This window comes from Pleurodeles waltl, chromosome 4_2, assembly GCF_031143425.1.
Source record: "Pleurodeles waltl isolate 20211129_DDA chromosome 4_2, aPleWal1.hap1.20221129, whole genome shotgun sequence".
Lineage (NCBI taxonomy): Eukaryota > Metazoa > Chordata > Amphibia > Caudata > Salamandridae > Pleurodeles > Pleurodeles waltl.
Genome location: NC_090443.1, coordinates 106406952 through 106430358, shown reverse-complemented (window position 1 = coordinate 106430358; position 23407 = coordinate 106406952). Strand labels below are relative to the sequence as shown.

General features: G+C 47.2%; 1 protein-coding gene across 1 annotated transcript in view; it reads left to right on the top strand.

Moving 5' to 3' along the window:
* DIP2B (disco interacting protein 2 homolog B) overlaps positions 1-23407 on the top strand; it is a 738038-nt gene that overhangs the window by 539410 nt on the left and 175221 nt on the right. The window contains exon 28 of the mRNA XM_069230866.1: positions 18519-18630. Within this exon, the coding sequence (XP_069086967.1) occupies positions 18519-18630 (112 nt within the window). The remainder of the gene's footprint in view (positions 1-18518; positions 18631-23407) is intronic.

Sequence of the window (23407 nt, the reverse complement as noted above, 5' to 3'; positions counted from 1 at the left end):
CCATTGGCTACTAACCCCCCAGACCTAAACACGCCCTTAAATTTAGTATTTAAGGGCTACCCTGAACCCTAGAAAATCAGATTCCTGCAACTACAAGAAGGACTGCCTAGCTGAAAAACCCCTGCAGAGGAAGACCAGAAGACGACAACTGCCTTGGCTCCAGAAACTCACCGGCCTGTCTCCTGCCTTCCAAAGATCCTGCTCCAGCGACGCCTTCCAAAGGGACCAGCGACCTCGACATCCTCTGAGGACTGCCCCTGCTTCAAAAGACAAGAAACTCCAGAGGACAGCGGACCTGCTCCAAGAAAGGCTGCAACTTTGTTTCCAGCAGCCTTGAAAGAACCCTGCAAGCTCCCCGCAAGAAGCGTGAGACTTGCAACACTGCACCCGGCGACCCCGACTCGGCTGGTGGAGATCCAACACCTCAGGAGGGACCCCAGGACTACTCTGATACTGTGAGTACCAAAACCTGTCCCCCCTGAGCCCCCACAGCGCCGCCTGCAGAGGGAATCCCGAGGCTTCCCCTGACCGCGACTCTTTGAATCCAAAGTCCCGACGCCTGGGAGAGACCCTGCACCCGCAGCCCCCAGGACCTGAAGGACCGGACTTTCACTGGAGAAGTGACCCCCAGGAGTCCCTCTCCCTTGCCCAAGTGGAGGTTTCCCCGAGGAACCCCCCCCTTGCCTGCCTGCAGCGCTGAAGAGATCCCGAGATCTCTCATAGACTAACATTGCGAACCCGACGCTTGTTTCTACACTGCACCCGGCCGCCCCCGCGCTGCTGAGGGTGAAATTTCTGTGTGGGCTTGTGTCCCCCCCGGTGCCCTACAAAACCCCCCTGGTCTGCCCTCCGAAGACGCGGGTACTTACCTGCAAGCAGACCGGAACCGGGGCACCCCCTTCTCTCCATTCTAGCCTATGTGTTTTGGGCACCACTTTGAACTCTGCACCTGACCGGCCCTGAGCTGCTGGTGTGGTGACTTTGGGGTTGCTCTGAACCCCCAACGGTGGGCTACCTTGGACCAAGAACTGAACCCTGTAAGTGTCTTACTTACCTGGTAAAACTAACAAAAACTTACCTCCCCTAGGAACTGTGAAAATTGCACTAAGTGTCCACTTTTAAAACAGCTATTTGTCAATAACTTGAAAAGTATACATGCAATTTTTATAATTTAAAGTTCCTAAAGTACTTACCTGCAATACCTTTCGAATGAGATATTACATGTAGAATTTGAACCTGTGGTTCTTAAAATAAACTAAGAAAAGATATTTTTCTATACAAAAACCTATTGGCTGGATTTGTCTCTGAGTGTGTGTACCTCATTTATTGTCTATGTGTATGTACAACAAATGCTTAACACTACTCCTTGGATAAGCCTACTGCTCGACCACACTACCACAAAATAGAGCATTAGTATTATCTATTTTTTACCACTATTTTACCTCTAAGGGGAACCCTTGGACTCTGTGCATGCTATTCCTTACTTTGAAATAGCACATACAGAGCCAACTTCCTACAGTGCGCACCTGGAGAAACTGGAGAATAAGAGGAGGTTCTTCACATCAGCCTGCTCGAACTGAAGACGATTTTGCTGGCGCTCAAGGTCTTCCTTCCTTCCATTCTTGATCAGTCTATCCATATTTCGTCAGACAATATAACCCCAATTTGTTATCTCTGCAATCATGGAGAATTCTCGTCTCATCCTTTCTCCAGGAAGCACTGAGATTCTAGAATTGTGTGTGCCTAAATTGTAGGACAAACAACCTAAGTACAGGATCAGAAGTGACTTCTTCACCTGAACAGGGAGGCAAACATCTTTGCCTTGTGGGGCATGCCTCATGTGGCTCTTGCCAACACTTATTGCCCATAGTTTTTCACCTTCTAGTAACGTTTGCAGGGTGCCTTGGCAGCGCAATTTTGTTGATTTGGAGTTATACACTTTAGTACACGTTTCCTCCCATAGCCTTGATTCCTCAGGTCAAGGGGAAGTTTTGGCAAGGCTGAAATTTGGCCCAATCTTGTGGGTGGTATGCAGACATTCTGCTACCTCTCCTTGTGTCCCTCACTTCATTTACTGCTGAGGGTGGATTTCCTCTCCCAGTCATGAGGGGTAGGTATTGCACCCCAACCCTCTAGAGCCTCCACCTTCATATTTTTAGGTTTATGGCGACACCGGAGTACCTTAAAACAGCCATCAGAATTGGTGGATGTCATGTCTGCACGTCGTACCTCCACTACGATGATGTATTCTGGAAGATGGAACAGAATTTGCCACCCTGTTAACTAGGTAGATCCCTTCAGGGCCCATCTGTTGAGGTCCTTAATTTTAAACTGTTGCTGGCTCAACAGGGTTGTGCAGTAGACTACATCAAAAGATACCTACTGGCCTTGTCTGCATTTCTCTGCCTTCTAGACAAGCCTTCCTGGTTTGGATCCCCACCGACATGAGGTTTCTGAAGGAACTGACTAATTACCTGCCCCTTTTGTGATGTCAAAATGTGTTTCTCTGCCTTCCAAATACAGACATGTTTTCCCTGTTTAGATCACCCACTGAAATTAGGTTTCTAAGGTGACTGACAAATTGCTTGCTCCTTTCGTGAGGACACAGTGGGTTCGGATGCTGGTTTGAGCCCCATCAGTATTGTCAGTTTAAGTTTTTTAGACTAAAAGCTGTGGTTGCAAGCACTGAGTGTTTGCTCTCATCTACAGGTTTTTGCCCACAAGTGGGTTTTTAGAACCAAAACTGCTTTTTCCTGTCAGTGATGGTGACCCTTTCCCATCAGGCTCAGTCCATCACCCTCCGTTATTTTAGTTCCTTACACTTACTGCTAAAGTGGAGGAGAGGTTTCTAGGCTGGATCTTAAGAGGAAGGTCAGCTGTCACATAGATTGCCCCAGTGAAATTATGTCTGTTGAGTCACTTGTCATAGGTTACACGTGTAGCAGGAATGGCAAAGTAGTCCTTAAGAGCACTTTGTCTTGATGGATCAACCTGTGCATAAAAATGTGGCATGCCCTTGTGCATAAGGAACCAGTGGAGGGTGTACAGGTCTCAAAAAACTACCTTCCCGCTTGCTATGCCAAGTCAGATTTTATTAGGATGAACTATTTTTAGGGCCTACGGGCCCGTTGTGTCGAGAGAGCTCTCCAACTGGCATAGACCATGTGTTTTGTTAATTCAAAAAGTGAATAAGCAATAAAGATGCCTGTAAACCTGTATTTTGTCTTGTCACATTTGCTGTGCTTTCAGAGATGTGGTCAGATGTCCGCTTATGTCTTCTTACAAATTAATGCTTTTCTATCCTGGAGATTGGTGTTTACTTTTCTTTCTCTGACTCCCTGGTTAGAGGATTTTGTAAAGTAAAATATCTGACAGTCGTTCTGGGGTACAGGAAGTGTGCGATGAAATGCTGTATAGGATGTCCTTTTTTCTAACACACTTTAATAGCTTGTAAATCAACTATGTAAATATTTCTAAATACCATTTATGAAAGCACACATTTTTGTAAGTCTGAAGTGTGATGAAACTAATGATTGTAATAGGATCAAAACAGATCAGAACACTTTACTTGGTGATGTGCTAATCATATAATTGCTGAATCTCGATTTCCACACATTATCAATGTGCCCTGTAGGAAGTTGGCTCCGTATGCACTATTTCAAAGTAAGGAATAGTATGCACAGAGTCCAAGGGTTCCCCTTAGAGGTAAGATAGTGGTAAAAACAGATAATACTAATGCTCTATTTTGTGGTAGTGTGGTCGAGCAGTAGGCTTATCAAAGGAGTAGTGTTTAAGCATTTGTTGTACATACACAGGCAATAAATGAGGAACACACACTCAGAGACAGTTCCAGGCCAATAGGTTTTTGTATAGAAAAATATATTTTCTTAGTTTATTTTAAGAACCACATGTTCAAGATTTACAAGTATTACTTCAAATGAAAGGTATTTCAGGTAGGTACTTTAGGAACTTTGAATTAGCAAAATAGCATTTACAGTTTTCACATAAATGACATATAGCTATTTTAAAACTAGACACAGTGCAATTTTCAACAGTTCCTGGGGGAGGGAAGTGTTTGTTAGTTTTTGCAGGTATGTAAACCACCTACGGGGTTCAAGTTTGGGTCCAAGGTAGCCCACCGTTGGGGGTTCAGAGCAACCCCAAAGTTACCACACCAGCAGCTCAGGGCCGGTCAGGTGCAGAGGTCAAAGTGGTGCCCAAAACGCATAGGCTTCAATGGAGAAGGGGGTGCCCCGGTTCCAGTCTGCCAGCAGGTAAGTACCCGCGTCTTCGGAGGGCAGACCAGGGGGGTTTTGTAGGGCACCGGGGGGGACACAAGTCCACACAGAAAGAACACTGTAGGAAGTTGGCTCTGTATGTGCTATTTCAAAGTAAGGAACAGCATGCACAGAGTCCAAGGGTTCCCCTTAGAGGTAAAATAGTGGTAAAAAGAGATAATACTAATGCTCTATTTTGTGGTAGTGTGGTCGAGCAGTAGGCTTATCCAAGGAGTAGTGTTAAGCATTTGTTGTACATACACATAGACAATAAATGAGGTACACACACTCAGAGACAAATCCAGCCAATAGGTTTTGTTATAGAAAAATATCTTTTCTTAGTTTATTTTAAGAATCACAGGTTCAAATTCTACATGTAATATCTCATTCGAAAGGTATTGCAGGTAAGTACTTTAGGAACTTTAAATCATAAAAATTGCATGTATACTTTTCAAGTTATTGACAAATAGCTGTTTTTAAAGTGGACACAGTGCAATTTTTACAGTTCCTAGGGGAGGTAAGTATTTGTTAGGTTAACCAGGTAAGTAGGACACTTACAGGGCTTAGTTCTTGGTCCAAAGTAGCCCACCGTTGGGGGTTCAGAGCAACCCCAAAGTTACCACACCAGCAGCTCAGGGCCGGTCAGGTGCAGAGTTCAAAGTGGTGCCCAAAACACATAGTCTTCAATGGAGAAGGGGGTGCCCCGGTTCCAGTCTGCCAGCAGGTAAGTACCCGCGTCTTCGGAGGGCAGACCAGGGGGGTTTTGTAGGGCACCGGGGGGGACACAAGCCCACACAGGAATTTCACCCTCAGCGGCGCGGGGGCAGCCGGGTGCAGTGTTAGAACAAGCGTCGGGTTTGTAGTGTTAGTCTATGGGAGATCTAGGGATCTCTTCAGCGCTGCAGGCAGGCAAGGGGGGGGTTCCTCGGGGAAACCTCCACTTGGGCAAGGGAGAGGGACTCCTGGGGGTCACTTCTCCAGTGAAAGTCCGGTCCTTCAGGTCCTGGGGGCTGCGGGTGCAGGGTCTCTCCCAGGCGTCGGGTTTTGGATTCAAGGAGTCGCGGTCAGGGGAAGCCTCGGGATTCCCTCTGCAGGCGGCGCTGTGGGTGCTCAGGGGGGACAGGTTTTTGTACTCACAGTATCAGAGTAGTCCTGGGGTCCCTCCGGAGGTGTTGGATCTCCACCAGCCGAGTCGGGGTCGCCGGGTGCAGTGTTGCAAGTCTCACGCTTCTTGCGGGGAGCTTGCAGGGTTCTTTCAAGGCTGCTGGAAACAAAGTTGCAGCCTTTCTTGGAGCAGGTCCGCTGTCCTCGGGAGTTTCTTGTCTTTTCGAAGCAGGGGCAGTCCTCAGAGGATGTCGAGGTCGCTGGTCCCTTTGGAAGGCGTCGCTGGAGCAGGATCTTTGGAAGGCAGGAGACAGGCCGGTGAGTTTCTGGAGCCAAGGCAGTTGTCGTCTTCTGGTCTTCCTCTGCAGGGGTTTTCAGCTAGGCAGTCCTTCTTCTTGTAGTTGCAGGAATCTAATTTTCTAGGGTTCAGGGAAGCCCTTAAATACAAAATTTAAGGGCGTGTTTAGGTCTGGGGGGTTAGTAGCCAATGGCTACTAGCCCTGAGGGTGGGTACACCCTCTTTGTGCCTCCTCCCAAGGGGAGGGGGTCACATTCCTATCCCTATTGGGGGAATCCTCCATCTGCAAGATGGAGGATTTCTAAAAGTTAGAGTCACTTCAGCTCAGGACACCTTAGGGGCTGTCCTGACTGGCCAGTGACTCCTTGTTTTTCTCATTATCTCCCCTGGACTTGCCCGCCCCCTGGACACAGCCCCCACTTTTGGCGGCATCTCCACTAGCTGGAGTGCCCTGGGGCATTGTAACACGAAGCCTTAGCCTTTGAGGTTCACCGCTAGGTGTTACAGTTCCTGCAGGGGGGAGGTGTGAAGCATCTCCACCCAGAGCAGGCTTTTGTTTCTGTCCCCAGAGAGCACAATGGCCCTCACCACATGGGGTCAGAAACTCGTCTCTCAGCAGCAGGCTGGCACAGACCAGTCAGTCCTGCACTGAAGGATTGGGTAAAATACAGGGGGCATCTCTAAGATGCCCTCTGTGTGCATTTTTTTTATAAATCCAACACTGGCATCAGTGTGGGTTTATTATTCTGAGAAGTTTGATACCAAACTTCCCAGTATTCAGTGTAGCCATTATGGAGCTGGGGAGTTCGTTTTTGACAGACTCCCAGACCATATACTCTTATGGCTACCCTGCACTTACAATGTCTAAGGTTTTGCTTAGACACTGTAGGGGCATAGTGCTCATGCACCTATGCCCTCACCTGTGGTATAGTGCACCCTGCCTTAGGGCTGTAAGGCCTTCTAGAGGGGTGACTTACCTATGCCATAGGCAGTGTGAGTTTGGCATGGCACCCTGAGGGGAGTGCCATGTCGACTTAGTCATTTTCTCCCCACCAGCACACACAAGCTGGCAAGCAGTGTGTCTGTGCTGAGTGAGGGGTCCCTGGGGTGGCATAAGACATGCTGCAGCCCTTAGAGACCTTCCCTGGCATCAGGGCCCTTGGTACCAGGGGTACCAGTTACAAGGGACTTACCTGGGTGCCAGGGTTGTGCCAATTGTGGAGACAATGGTACATTTTAGGTGAAATAACACTGGTGCCGGGGCCTGGTTAGCAGGGTCCCAGCACACTTCTCAGTCAAGCCAGCATCAGTATCAGGCAAAAAGTGGGGGGTAATTGCAACAGGGAGCCATTTCCTTACATGCCCTATATAAATATATCAGTAAAACTGCACGTTAGTGGGGAAGTATGTGGCCATTTCAATGGAAACTGTGCTGTCTGCAAATAAGTGTGTTTTCGCATCATGCTTCTGTAATATGTTTATTAAAAGTATGAGTGTTTGAACATGAACTGAGAAACATTTCTGCCTCCCTAATCCCCATTACAGTGCTGTTAGTGAACCAAGAGGCAAGTCGGGGTAATGTGCACCCTATACGTGGGCAACATTTTTATTATACATAGAGCAAATATTTCGTCTCTTAAATCAAAATAAATGTCTTTTATACAGTGGATATGCTGGAATCATGTATTTAACGGCGCTCTCATATGTCGTAATGAAAAAAAGGTATTAGGTGAAATTTAATATTTCTCTAGGATCACACAATTTGAGGCCAGTGTATGGGTTTAACGCATTGCAGTTAGGTTGAGTTGAATATTCAAGTTACTATACTTTCAGGTCTGGTAACATTTTTATGAAAGTTCAAGGTCTGGTATACACGCCTGTAGGAAAGTACCCTCTTTTTGGGAAGGTTACCCCCAGTTTTTGCCTGCTATCAGTATGCTTTGATTGTTTTCACTTGGATCCTGCTAACCAGTACCCCAGTGATTGTGCTCTCTCCCTCTAAATTTGGTTGCTTAGGACTTAGCACACTCCACAATTGACATACTGGTGCCCCCATGTAAGTCCTTTTTAGATACCCAGAGCATTGGGGCACCAGCGGTTCCCCATGTTGCAGCATGTATTTTGCCACCCTTGGGAGCCCCTGCAAAATGTGTGTACAGTGCTGCCATTGCAGCCTGCTTGAAAAGGTGCATGCACCCTTTCACCACAGGTCACTGCACTAAGTCACTGTAAGTCGCCCCTATGGTAGGCCCTCCTAGCCCAGAGGGCAGGGTTTAGGTACCTGTGTGTAAGGGTACCCCTGCATGAGCAGAGGTGCCCTTACAAACCCCAGCTCCATTACACTGGACTTCGTAAGTGACGGGAAGCCATTCTACCCGTGTACTGGACACAGGTCACCTGTGCCCAGCCTCATAATGGCAACTCCGAACCTCGACATGTTTTGTATCAAACTATCGGAATCATACCCCAATACTGTTTTCAGTATTGGTTGTATGATTCCCTGTCTCTGGGGGCTCTTTATAGGACCCCCAGCAATGCTCCTACCAGTCTTCTGTGGTTTTCCACGCTGCCCATGCTGCTGCCACCCCTCAGACAGGTTTCTGCACTCCTGCTGCTTCACCAGCTCAGGCAGAGGAAGGTAGAACAAAGGATTTCCTGCTGGAGAGAGAGGCAACACCCTCTCCCTTGAAAATAGATGTTACATGGCTTGGGAGGAGTAGCCTCCCAAAGCCACAGATATGCTTTGAAGGGCACATTTGGTGCCTTCTGTGCATAAACGGTTTGCACCAGTCCAGGGACATCCGGTCCCTGCTCTGTGCAAAACTGGACAAAGGAAAGGGGAGAGACCAATCCCCTGCCCATTACCACCCCAGGGGTGGTGCCCAGAGCTCATCCAGCTGGCCACTTGATTCTACCATCTTGAATCCAAGGTGTGCAGAGGCCCCCCTGGGAGCATCTGAATGGCCAGGTCAGGTAGGTGAAGTGTCAGCCCCCCTCCTGATAGGTGGTCACCCTGCTCAGGGACCAATCCCCCTTCCTGGGCTATTTAGAGTCTCCCTCTTGGGTGGGTCCTCAGATTTGATGTGCAACTGCAACATTTCGCCAGCTGTGCATCCTCTGAAGTCGACCAGACTCCAGCCTGCGCCAAAAACATGAAGCAATCTCCCTTGGAGTGAAGGAGTCACTCCCCTGCATCTGCAGGCACCAACTGCAACAAACACCTGCTGCGTGCATCTTGTCTCCGCCGGTGCTGTGTGGATCCTGCATCATAGGTGGTGGTCTGGAGTGGTCCTCTCTGCCAGCTGTCCAACTTGGGAGACAGTAAGCCCTTGCCTGTCCTTGCAGGAACCTACTCCTGAGCGACTCTTGCAGCTACCAAGGCTTTGTTTGCTCCCCCTCCAAGGGATTTTCAGGCATCGTGTACCCCCATACCCCCAGCACTTCTTCCTGCAAAGCACAGTCTCCTCTCTGCTGCTCCAGCGTCGTGGGACTCCTCTTCAGGTGTGCTGAGTGGGCCTCACTGCGACTGCTGTGCCTGCTGCCTGTGGGGGTTGCCTCCTCCGCTTGTGATTTTTCCATCTGCTGATTGTCACCCCGGACTCCCCTCCTTGGGTCGAGTCCTCTAGGCCTTGCTGGTCCTCTTCAACGTTGCCAAACTTTTTTCTTCTGTTGCATTTGCCAAGGCTTGTTGGTGAGCTTCCTGCACCACTGACCCACTGCAACCCGACAGCTGATGTGGGACACCGACTGCATCACTTCAGGGACTCCTCTTCAGCTCCGGTGCTGCACAGCTGGTGGTCTTCATCCCCTGTTGATCTAGTCATGTATCCACAGAAGGGTGGGTAGTGGCTCCTGCCACAATCGAACACACCATCACAAACTGGACTTAGTCCCCTTCCTTTGCTGACCCTCTTCTGCGATAATCCACCCATGGGTTCTTCCAGTCTTGTTTGGGTCTTGTACAATCCTTTTTCTAAGTCCTCCTGTTGGGTTTGGGGAAAACCAGGTACCTACCTCTGCTCTTGTGATCATTGGGATGCCATTCTGGTACTCACTTCTTGGGGTGCCTAGTTCCTCCAGCTCCCCTCTAATGATTCCTCATCCTTGAGAGGGGGACTGTATCTTGCATTCCGCTTATTTAGTATATGGTTTGGCCCTCCCATAGGGCCTACACTGTTTTCTAATACTTTGCTATGCTCTTTTCTGATTGCTAGTGTGTATATACTTAGTGTGTTTACTCACCTCCAGTTGGGGGGACTGCCTAATAATATTCTAGTATTTGTGTTACCCTAATAAAGTACCTTTATTTTTGTAACACTGTGTGATTCTTTCATGTCCGATAGTGCTGTGTGACTATAGTGGTATTGCATAAGCTTTGCATGTCTCCTAAATAAGTCTTGGGTGCTCATCCACAGCTTCCTCTAGAGAGCCCTGGCTTCCTAGACACTGCCTACACTTCACTAATAGGGGATACCTTGACCTGGTGTAAGGTGCGAACACCATCGGTGTTCACCACACACCAGGCTGGTTCCTACAATGCCCACTTCACTAAGATGAAATATTCAACATCACACTTGGCAAGGGGGTCTCTATGCCTTAGATTTGTAGAGCTGTAACATGGACAACACTCCACACCTCTGTAGAACATTATTGGTCAGACTTGGAGGTGAGAAGAGATGGCCATTTAATGCACTCAGACCTCCGGGGCTTTACTGTCTGACCGTTCCTTCAGACCCTTCTCATGGTTGGGTACTGCTTATGAATCTATTTGAAAGTGAGGAATCTGCAGAAGAAATATTTAACTAGCTTCAGCACTGATCTTTGTGTAGTATACTCAGTTTACCTTCAGATTTCTCACCGACCCTTCCAACTTATCCTTTCTGAAGGATGGTCACAGATCAGAATTAATTTAAAAATTCCAAATTAAATTCGCACTGCACCTTCACAAATTTATGTTGCTGTCATCCTATTGCTTCATGGAGCGTGGAAAAAAATTGAATGTAAACTGACAAGATGCTGGGGTGTGCCCTTTATGGCTCCAGTGAAATAAGAGGTGGTGTTCTCGGAGCTGTTGGAAGTGTCTGGATCGACTCTGGTGTTTAAGCATGTCTAAATGTGAAGAATCTATAAGCAGAGAGAGTATAAGCCAAAAAGAAATAAAGAAATTGAACTTTTCTTTGGGCTCTTTCACAGTACCTTTAGGAATACAAGCTCTACATTGGTTATTTTCTTCCAGCCACCTTCTAAACAAATTACAAGTGCAGCCCATTTTTCTAAGTACAGCTGAGGAACGTCCTGTCTGAGTCTGCTACTCAAGGAGTCGGAGGCTGTATTACAATAACTAGTAGCTACAGAATCGCCATGAAAGCAGTTTTCCAACCTCCATCAACTGAACACCGAGTTGCCCATAAGACTTGAGCTAATTATGGTAGAGGATTTTGGGTGTCATCAAAGGTGTAGTAATAGAATTCTTAAAAAGCAGTGTAAATAGCCAAGCACTGATCACCAGGCCACATAGATCCTTCACATGGGGGGGTTTTCTGGGGAGAGCTAAGTCTCAGTGCCAACTTGGCCCTTGCTATCCTTGCAGACTCTCTATGCAATAATGCATATTTGTGGTGATGGTGGTTGCTGCATGTGAAATTAGCTCCACTGCTCCCCTTGGGCCAATAATGAATCCTCAAATACTAATGAATTTTAGACTCTGTAGCCTTGGTTTCAATATGAATCCATGACCATTATTTCTGTTAATATTTCAAGTCAGTAGTGAAAAGGGGGAGAACTCCTTTAAAAAATATTACACAGTACATTATACTCCTCGTGAGACAAATAGAGCAACCAAAAAAAAAACATGGCAACTTGATTTTTCAGAAAAATCTGTAGACAATTGCTTAAAGTACAATAAAAAGGAAAAAGTCTGTAAATCAGTATCAGGTTGCACACGTGTTCTAGCACTCATAAATAAGTAGGAAAACCTTTTCAATTTCAATGTATATATTGTATTGTATTGCTATTAGTATAGCACGTTCCATTCCCCTTGTGAGCCCTGAAGTGCATTTCTGAGCGGTCCGATTGATTAATTTATATAGTGCTTCATACCCTTGCAAAGAGGTTATGAAGTTTTGATTTACATTTGGTTGCTGGGTGTGCCTTATTGAAAGAATTTTGTTGGTGGTTTGGCTTATTCGAGGCATGTTGGTGAAGTGTATAATGCCATGGTGGATGCCAACCAACTATTTTCTACTCTGGATGATTTCAAACTAGTTTAAAATTAGAAATTTGTAAACCAGAAGGTAATGATAAATCAACATCTTACGGAATATGGCGTCTTTTATTGTATTTTGCTTTGATAGTGCAGTTCACAGTCTTCAGTAATGCAGCAGTAATCATTTCAAATGTAATCTTACCTAATGCATTTCTGTTCACTTACAGCACTTCCTTTTAGTTGCTCAACCAGGAGGTCATTTTTAATATGTTGGGGCAAGGAAAAAGTATGCCCTGCAATGGAAGCTCTGTTTACGTAGACTCCACTGATAAAGCTCAGCAACAACAGTCCACCCAAAGAGGTCACAGGCATTAGGTCTTCTGAAGCATTTTTCTCTCTGTACAACAAAGAGGACAACTAAGTGGATTCCACAATCTGTTTTGCAGATTTGATCTCATTAACTGTGCAGAGGGCCTCCCTTTTGACTTCACTTGCTATCTGCCCCATCTCCTTTGCCTAGGGCAACTATCTGGTTGCACATCTTATATTTTTTCTTAAGTGAAATACTGTCCTAAGTGACCCTAAGAGTGCAAATGGCACTTCTAACAATTGTCCTAAACAATTGCTTGCTACTTTGGTGGAGATTGCACAAGTGGGTGTGTGGATCTTTGAATATTATGTAAAGGATAGCTCTTTCTTAGTTCATCATCTTTCAAGGTGCCGTCAAATTCACTTAACATGCCCGATCTTTAGATCTCAGCTGTTGAGATACTGTACCATACCTTTTAGACTGCCACATCATAAGTTGGTCAACCAGCTCTGTGGCCAGTGTTCTTTGATTCAATTGATTCTGTATACTGTTTTTGCTTGTAAAATTCAAATTGTAACCTTCAGGATTCTTTCTTATGCCATATCATTTGTATTGACACACGCCATTATAATACATTATACGACAAGCAGGGTGCATGAGAGAAGCTTAAGGGGTAGCGTAAAGGGAGAGGAATGTGGATTCATGGGAGTACAAAAGGAGAGAAAGCACATTCTTTTGTGAAAGAACCAACATTTTTTTAAGTTGTTCCAAACAGAGAGAGGGAGAGTGTGTGCATGGGTTGTTGTCTGTGTGTAAATATTCCTGGTGAAATCTGACAGGCACCTCACCATACCTGGCTGAAAGCAGAGCCTGCTGATCTTGGTGCAGCTAAAAGTGAAAACACGACATGCCACACAGCCTGTGAGCCATGCCCACTAACACTGCATACAATATATGTAAGCATCCCTACAGCAGGCCTTCCAAGGCAGGGTGCATTAGGTTTCATACTGGACATATCTAAAAGAGAAGATATACTCTTGCTATGACTTTGGGGATTATTAGACATAGTAAGTGATCAGGGAAGCCATTTTAAGAACATGTGCTGGACACTGGTCAATACGAGTTCCCTAACTACATGATGGCTTCACTGAAAACAGGGATGTTTGGTATTGAGCATATCATATTAATAAACCCACACTGGATTTATTAATACATGCACCCAGATGACATCTTAGAGGTTCCACCTGAAAAACCTACCAACTGATGGTGTTAATTGACAAGTCTTAGCCAGCCTGCCACCATCAGACATGTTTCTGACCCCCAGGGGTGAGATCGTCCGCTCTGGGACAGTCCGAAACAAAAGCTGCTCTGGCAGGGAGTTAACACACCCCTCCCAACAGGTTGACCTGCTAATCTGTCTTCCAAGGCAGGGGACTTCAAAGAGCCAACCGCCCTTGGTATGCAGATTTTGCTTCCCTCAGAAGTGAGGAGATGCTGATGCCTCCACCCCCCAACCCCCATGAACCAGGACCCATTTGGTTCCTGGACAGGTGGGAAAATTAGAAGTCAGAAAGGCATACCCACCCTCAGGTAATTTCCACCCCTCACGGTGAGCTGCCTGATGTGGACACAAAATTTAAAAGTCTGCCATCTTGGTGATGGAAGAACTAGGAACTCTAGGACATGGTTATACCCACTTACCACAGGAAGTGGTCATATAGTGGGTGTAGTGACCCCAACTTTAAGTATCCTGTTGGCTACTACCTTACACTTCCCTAACACCTCTAAATACAGTATCTAGGAGAGCCCCTGGCACCAGGAAATCCGATCCTGCTGACCTGAAAGAAAAAGGCGGACCCTGAAGAGTCGCAGCCGACTTGGCCCCGCCCACCTGCTGTCCTCGACAACTGTGCCAAAGACATCTTGTCCTGCAACTGCCTATGCCTCCACAAGTCTGGGAGGACCGCCAGACTTCAACCAAGACCTATGAGATCACGTGGAGTAGCAGATCTGGTCCCCTGCATCCTGCAGGCACCCCAGAAGAACTGGGAGGACTCTGGACAGCTAAAACCCGACATGGAAAAGCACCACTGCACTTTGCCTCGTAGCCTGAGTTGAAGTGAGCAAACTTAGTCCAGTTGGCGAACTTAAGGTGGGCTTTGTCTCTGGAGGGCCGGGAAACCAACTTGACACCTTTGGCCCACTTGAGCTCGGTCTAGGTGATTTGGGAGCAGTGGTGATGTCCAGCATCGGGATTTAGCTGACAGGTCTTCTTTGGTTGCCTGCAGATGGAGGGAAGCCGCTCCTGTGCTCCAAAGGAGTTCTTCCTGACAATTTGCGAAGCACTGACAGCTCTCCCTGTTTCTTGGATCCTGCAGGACAGATCAGTTGCTCCTCAAGGGTCGGGTGCAGCAGGCTGGCAGGGTTGGCGTCAAGTCAGTGTTGATACCAAACATCCATAGATACAGTGAAGCCTCCATGTAGGGGAATTCGTATTGACCAGTGTCCAGCATATGTATTTAAAATGGCTTCCCGCACACTTAAGTATAAGAATGAACAAAGACATAGTAATAAAATGCACCCTGCCTTAGGGCTGTAAGACCTGATCTAGGGGTGACTTACAAACATTACATGCAGTGTTTTAGGAAACATGGCACACAGGCTGTGTGCCATGTTGTGTTTTCACTTTTGGGGGCATCTTGTCACGCAGCCTGCAGTGGCTGTCTGCATGTGGTTGGTGCTGGGTCCCTTAGAGTGGTACAAGCTATGCTGCAGCTTTTAGGGAGCCTCTTTAGTACCTAGGCCCTAGGTACCAGAGGTACCATTTACTTGGGACATAGAGAGGTGCTAAATGGCCTGGCCGCTTGAGGATCAAATGACCAGGTGTCTTATTTGGGGGAAGGAACACTGGCACTGTGGACCAGGTTAGCATGAACCCAGTGCACTTCAGTCAAAGTTGCATCAAAAACCAAGCAATAACTGTGGGGAGGGGACGGACGTTCTGTAGGAGGCTGGCTCAGTTTATGGTGTACACTTATAGTGTGGCACCCTATGCTGAGTCCAGGCAGTCCTTATTAATAGTATTTTGGTGCTTAGATAACAAAAGCTGTTTACGGGTAGCTGTGAAGAGCAGCTCAGGCTTATCAGGGAGGGGTGTAAAGCACTTAAAATACCACAATAGTCAGTCAGTGATGTTCACACAAGAAAGAAGCAGCACACCAGGTCTTAAATTTAAAGTATTCTGTTATTATAACATTAGTACTAACCTAACATTAGTATGTCTCCACTGGGAGATATCTACACACGAAAAATATACTTGGTAACAAACATTAAAAGCATAGAAATACATGGGACCCTATGAGGAGGCCAAACCATATATTAAAAATATGGTATAAGAATGGAGGTGTCCAACCCAGATACGTGTGTTAAGATCTCGGGGCCGGGAGAGTATGAAATTACCCAAGGTAAGTAATAGAAATCCCCCAGGCATCCCTGTGCAGAGGTGTTATCTAGCTGGGTGCCCCATAGGCGAATACAGGACCGTCGTAGGAATTTTCAGGATTCAGGACCCTGAGGAAACCAGTTGGCACAAGAATAGTTCGATAGTAACCCCCACCCATGGGTACCCAGGAAAGTGGAGTACCTACACCAGGGAGTCCGGTGCATATGGGTGAAGTGACTTTGCAAACATTCATTGGATTCAATGGGAGCCTTGTGTGTGCAGCTGCTGTCTCAACCCATGGACCAGGTCAGTGTAACTTAAAGGACAAGAAGAACCTCAAGATGGGGACAGAGCCAAGACCACTCAGATGTCCAGGCAGTGCAGGTAGGCAATGCCCACCCTTCTTGAGGAGAAGTTCCTGCAGGTCAGTGAAGGAAGTAGTACAGCTGCGGAGTCCAGGTGATACAGGAAGATCCTTGGAGATGCCCACCAGCTGTCCAACGTCGGTCGCCGAATTGCAGAGGGATTAGTAGTCAGCAGAACCACCAACAAGCATTGGCAAAAGCAGAAAGAAGCTTCAGGTTAGTTTGCAGGATTTTGGGGACCAGCAAGGTCCAAAGGACTGGACTCTCGGAGGGGAGTCAGGGCTGGCCCTCAGCAAGCAGGATAGCACGCGCCCCTACGAGGACCCACTGGCAGCAGACACAGGGAGGCCTCAACACAACAAAGGAGTCCCACGTTGCAGGAGTTGCAGGCTGGATACTATTGTTGGAGTTGCTGGATGCTGGGGCTTCTTGGAGCTGGAAGATCTTCAGGAGGAAGAGTCAACAAGCATTGGTAAGAGCAACAGATGCAGTGCACAGGGGTTCCGTTCCAGTGGCTACAGCAAAGGCCCACCGTTTCCCAAGTTGGGCAGAAGACAAGTTGGACCTGGAGAGGGCCACAGGACCATCACCTGTGTTGCAGAGCCTTTCGATGTACTTGCGGCAGCAGGATCCACCAGCTGGATGTTGTCATAGAGGTCCCTGCTGATGCAGAGAAGAGACTCCTTCACTCCAAGGGAGATTCCTTGTGACTCTGGAGGATGTACAACCACTGATGTTGCAGAATTCTTGCAGGAGCTGGAGAAACAATGTTGCAGCGGGAGCCCTCCTGACAGAACCGGAAACAAGATTGTATCCAAAGGCAGACCAGCAGCTGTTCTGGAGGCCAGGGTGTTGAATTGTCTTGCAGAGAGTTCCTTGTAGAGTCTTGCTCAGCGAATCTAGGGTCCCAACCTAAGGGGAGCCCTTAAAAAACCCTTAAAGAGGGTTTGGACACTGCAGTGACCCACCTATCAGAGGGGGCCAGGGACATCATCTAGCTGGTCTAACCAGTTAGATACTCCCAGGGGCCCCTGCCAATCTTGTTTCCAAGATGGCTGAACCAAGCAGCCACTGGGCAGAGCTCTGTGCACCTCCCTAGAGAAGAAGCTGGACAGGGAGGTGGTCACTTCCCTGTCCTTTGTGTGGTTTCACGTCAGAGTGGGAACCGGGGGTTCCTGCACTGGTGCAAACCGATTTATACAAGGAGTGCACCAAATGTGCCCTTCAAAGCAGTCTGGTGGTGCTGAGAGCCACCCCATCCCCACTGAATGACACTCATTTCTAAGAGAGAGATGGTCACACCTCTTCCCTACAGGAAATCCTTTGTTCTGCCTTCCCCTGCTTGACTTAGGCTTATCAGCAGGAGCCAGAACAGTGTCTAGGGTCGGCACCAGCGCAGACTGGTGTGCAGACCCTGCAAGGGATCCGAATGCGTCCCAACAAGGCTGGACTGCCCAAAGATGAGGCACATGGCCTCGTAAAATTCTTTTAGCTGGGCAGGGGTGGCTCATGCTCCCAGAAACTCTGGGAGGCGCGGAACCGACCCAGAATCAGCCTCTGAAGACGGAGGCCTAGAGCAAGGATGTTCCTTCTCCCACGTTGAGTCATCCAACTGACAGGGTCAAGTCAAAGAACGCTTGTGCTTCTTCGACTCATCAGTCTTACCTGAGTGACCTGAAGTTGTACAGTGGGACGAAGAGGAGTGGTGATGGCCCTGCATGCGGTCTCAAGACCTTCCTCTCAACCGAGACCAGGAGTGATGCAAAGCCAGGTGCCGGGCTGCCAGCAGCTTTATAGACTTCTCCCTCAAAGTCTTCGGGTTCGTGGCCTGGAAGTCAGAGCACAACTCTGTCGTGGTTGCGCCCCAAGCACCACAAACATATCAGGTGCAAATCTGTCACTGACATCATGAGGTGACAGAAGTCACAGAGCTTTAAACCTGTCTTATGCGACAACATCTCAATACACCAGAAGTCAAAAAACATTGACAAAAAGCTGAAAGGCCAGTCAAAAAGCGACTGTAGGGTAGCTCTTCCCTGGATCTGTGCGTAGGCTGGCACGTAAAGTAAAGAAATGTCAGCGCGCTGGGGTTGCACCTATATGCAATCTGGGGTGTCGTATCTGACGACCACGATGCCAACAACGGACGCGGAGATGACAGATGCCACCTAATGGCGTGCAAGGGGACTGTTCAAAGCAAATCTCTGGATCCAGACTGACGCCTGGTATGGAATCTGCAACTAGAATATGTCTCTACCTGATAATTTGTTACGGAAGGTAAATAACTTGTTCTTTAATGCTGTTTTTTTTACTTTCTTTGAAAACTGCATGAACACTGCTTTTCATTCTCTATCCGATGTACATTACACTGAAGGCACAATCAAAACATTTTTAATAATATTTAATTGATCAGATATTAGTTCATTTCTTGCCCTCTTTTGCTTTTCTGATTAAAACAGTGGTTTTATGCTCTGTAAGTTGCCATTCATGTTACCATTCACATTTCTGTGTTTTTAGGTCAGCAAATCTTCCTGTATCCTTACAACACAAATCTTAATGAGGTTGCTAAAATCTAAAGAGGCGTCTGTGGCTGTTGATGTACGAACTTGGCCAACCATCATTGACACAGGTAAAATTTTGACTGTATGGTTTATAGAAGCTATATAGTAAGAAAGCCCCCTTGCAAAAAATCATTTTTCTCAACACACCTAATCAGAGATACTGCATTACGGCAGGCAGCAATTAGGATGCTGCTCTTGTGCCCTAAACATCCTGGGAAAGACTGCAGTACTTGGCTCCATGCTCAGCCAAGGCATAAACCAGAAAATGGTTCACAAATCCTTGTTACAATTGAACGTGTTCTGTGGGTCTGGTTTCACACCGACATGTAGCAGGAAATAAACAGAATAAACAAAGTTGTATACCCTGAAAGTGATACTGGCCTTGCTGCTGGGTCTATGGCGCTCAGACTCTTGCTTGTCGCTGTGTATCTCCTGGCCTGGGGACTGTAAAGGAAACTGAGCCACTATGTGACCAAAGAAATCATTATTGCAGCAAAGTTGACCGACGGAGGAAATTACTTCATTTTGAGAACATCAAAATTAATCCACCAGCCTGGAAGCAACCTGGGCCAGGTAACAGTATAAACCTTTTTTATGCACATTTTTAAACGCAGATTCATCGTTGTCAGAATAGTCCCCAGGCATTAGACTGGATTTGAATATTTTTACAGCAGTGCTCTTGTGCGCTGCTAGGTGGCTGCATTCTGCTCCTCTCTGGTATTGTACCGCCGCAGAATTGATGGAGCAGAGCTGCATTTAAGCACCGCCTCTGTGCACTGATGTCTTTTGCTTTCTTTCTGCACCTCTAAGCTCAGATCTGGAGCTCTGCTCCTTTTTGATTGATTGACAAAACTTTTAAATTCCCTTTTTCTAGTACATCAAGGAACGTTGTCTCCCTCAAAGACTAAATGGTTCAAACTGTGCTGTGCCTGTCGGAAACAGATGTTGGTGAATGACCCTTGTGATGTCTGCCTCTTGTGTTTGGACATGAGGGGATACCTCCAAAACATGTGAAGAATGTGCCTTTATGCACCTGAAGCCGATCTTGGATCGGGAAGCAAATTTGTCTGAACACCAAAAATTCATGGACCTCATGTAAGTCCAACTCTGGTCCAAGTTGAGGATTCAGACGCATTCCAGCTCTCAGGGCAGTTCCTGCAACAGGTCTTCTCACCATGGAAATCCAAGTCGAAAAAGAACCATAAGCAGTCGAAATAGGACTCAACCCCATCCCACTCTGTCTAAAGAGAAGCTGGGAGGGTGTCAAGGTGCCACTCAAGATCTAGATTGAGGAGTTGTTTCCTCAATTGATCCTGATGCCCCCTGTGTTCCCTGGGCCACCTGTTACACCGGAGCTAGTCAAGGGCTTTAGGGACACTTTGCTGCTCACTTTTGCTGCCCTTCTGCACCCTCTGGGCATGCCTTCGGGCATCAAGGATCTGCATGAGCCTCCTATCGGGTTACCACGCACAGGTTCACACTTAGCACAGTCTGAGCGACTTTAACCTGCCTCAGGTTCTGCACTGACCTGATAGCAGCTTTCATTCTGGCACCAAGACTTGTGCCAATCACTTTTTTTAATCTTCTTTTTAACATTTTATGCATAAACGTACTAAGAAGCATATCCACATTAAATAGAAGAGGGTGCATGGGCAGTCTGTCAGCCAATCATACATTGGTTAGGAAGATCTGCATATAAGAGTTCACATATGTCCAAGACGTAAGTACAAGGGGGAACGGTGGTAAAGCAACAACTAGAGTGGCCGCTTTCCACCAGCTTCCAGGCGCTCCAAAACCTGGCTGGCAGGCTGCACTCAGTCCGGGGTCAAAGGAGAGCCCCCTCTCGAGACCAAAGAACTCCCTCTATCACCCTATATTTTCTCCTGTTTCTTAGGACAGTTCATGGCAGCATAGAATACTTTTTCCACAGCCATTCAAGTGTTCATTCTTGCAATCTCTTGTCCCTTGGCTGGTCCCTCCCACACTGGTGCCAAGTTCCTCTTAGCCACCACCAAGCCCAGCCAATACAGTAGCTTCCTACGGGGGCATGTCTGTGTCCCCCAGTTCCCCCTGAAGATTTCTGGTTAAGTGGTACCTCTTTCTCCATTATGGCCTCCAGCTCTGTCAGTGTTGTTGTCCAGTATTTGTGTCCCCCATGCAGTTCCACATGGTATGCTATAAGGACCCAACTTTTATTCTACTGTGCAGGCAGGTGGGGTGTGGAATTGTGTCCCTATCTTCTACAGTCTCTCCTGAGCTATGAAGACCCTGTGCAGGATTTTAAGCTGTCTCAAGCAGAAGCGTGCCCTAATGGCCACCTCCTGGGAGTACATCAGCGCTGTCTCCCAGTTCGCGTCTTCTGTCGTCTCCCATATATCACGCCCAGCATTGCCAGAGGCCTCCAAGGACTTTGGGGGCTATTATTGATGATTACCCTGTACTTCAGCAAGACTGCCCTTTTCCCTAAGGGTCCAGTGAAAAGGTGAGTCTCTAGCGGGGACGTGTCTGACAAGGAAGCCCAGTACACCATCTCCACTCGGAGGGCCTGCTGAAGCTGAGCAAATTAGTAGTACTGCATATATGAGAGACCATAATCCTCTTGTTAACATGCAAATGATTTGAGCGCCTCAACGACCAGCTCATGTCCCAGGCAGGCTGTGGCGCTAGTTTCCCACCAACCAAAGCCATGTAACTTGCTCACGTGATGGAGGGTTTCACCAACCAAGTGGTATGGTCCCAGCAAGCATCGCTTTCCATCCCACCTAGGACTTAGCCCTTTCCCAGGCTATCACACCAGTCTCTTCTTGATCAACACCAGTCCCAGTGTTGCCAGCGTCTGAGATAGAGTTCCTGCTGACTCCAGTGTCCGACCAAGAACCAAATCTGTTTCAAGTCCAACTGAGGTTGTGTGTTGAATCCACTCCAACACACCTGATTCCTATATGTTTTGATTCAGAAGTAACACTTCCTCTATCATGGAGCCTCCCTCAGAAGCGCCATCATCTTTTTGGCTCGTACTATGACCAGAGTTAGGTAACTAAGCTACACCTGGCTGATAAGCTCTCATCAGGGCGAAACCAGTCCTAAGTTGCTTGTGTTTAGTTCTTTGGCGACCTGGTCTGGCAGTTAGGGCTGGAATGTTCCCATGAGAAGCAGGCTCAAGGCTGATTAGCTTATGATTTGGTCCAACCTGTGGCAGCATGGTGAGTATAAGAACAGTGGGTTGGGATGCTACCCTGAGCAATTGTCACTGGATAGAGGAATTGCAAGCATTCTTCAAATCATCTTTTATGTGTCAGAGTTAACTACCTACCTTCAGATTAAAGGGGGAGAAAAAACACCCCCTTAAATCCCTCTGAGGACATAGAAGAGCACTATTAAAGTGGCCCTTTGTTATAACAGAATCCTTTCTCCCTCTGTGCATAACTCACATAAATGCAGCACAAGCTGGGGCAGAGTTGATGCTAGGATGCGTTTTGGGCAGCGTCATACCCTTGAGGACTGTGTGACTACAGGGACACTCACTCCAACTTCCCCCGAGAAGCATGAGGGTTGCACAGATGGGGAACCGTCTCTAAACTATAACTATTCAAGCGAGTTATTGTGCTCCCTGCATGCGTGTGAAAAAACTTCACCCAGTGTGGACAGCAGACCTGACGAATGGGTCAGGGACCAGGGTGCCTTCCCTTTTGTTCCTCATGATGAAAGCCCAGGAACATGTTTTGGCCAGTATAGAGGGCTGAAATAGGTCAAACTTTGGAAAGAGGGTCATAGGACTTTAATTCCCTAGAAAAGCCCCCTCCCCCCCCCCCAATATGTAATTTATTTTAACGATACCCACTATCACATATAATAAAGATATACCTTAGTGATTACTGAGGTATTTTTAATCTTGAGACCTCTGGTAGACTATCTTAAGTGCTTCTGAAATTTGGTTCAGACCAACTTGGCTTATAGGCGACAAGTCAGACCCGATGATAAAGTACGCCACTACTAGAGTGGGTGAAGGTCATATAAAGAAAATAGTTTCTTTTCTCTATTGAAAGAAATCTGGGTTGAGTTCCTACCTAGGTTAACTGTCTATGGGCTATGAATACCTTTTTTGTGAATCTTGATAATTTCCCCTTGATATAGGGTTGATTTCATACATTAGACCCCCATCAAATGTGTGTGGTTAATTTGTTGTAGTGAATAAACTTGCTGCTGAGGTCTGGACCTACAGCTGCCTTCTTTCGATGTCAAGACAGATGTCCTTACTGAGGATTTGCACCCTGGGCCAACCTCATCTGAGCCTTTATTTCCATTTAATGAAGCACAGGCTTGACACCATTATGGACACTTAGACTAAGCCTTCCTCTTGCCCACCAGTGAACTTAGCAATAGATCAGACACCGCAGACCACTACCTTGTGACACTGATTTTTTGATGTAGCATCCAATTCTTAAGAGTTCGGTGATCCAGGCTTCGGGCGGCGGGCGCAATACATTCCACACGAATCCTCCAGACAAGAAGTCAAAATGGATTGAGGCATTTGGGAAGCAAATGTTCTCTTTGGCCAGCCTGGCATTGTGGTCAGTCAGTGCAGTCTGCCTGTGTGGTTGTTTTATGCATGCCCTCTGGGACATGGGCAGTGAGATCTGGCCAGCGGTCCCTGAGGAGTTTTAGGCCTCTTTGGCTTCAACCATTCAGAACAGCCGGGATTCAGCCAAGTATGTAATTAGGGCTTACCTTGACTTTTTGAATTGCTTGGGGCTAGCGGTGGGCACTAGTGTGGTGCGATTAACAGGCTTTTCTGCAGATGTGCATGCATCCTAATTCGAGTGCCTTTTCATACTTTCCCCCTGT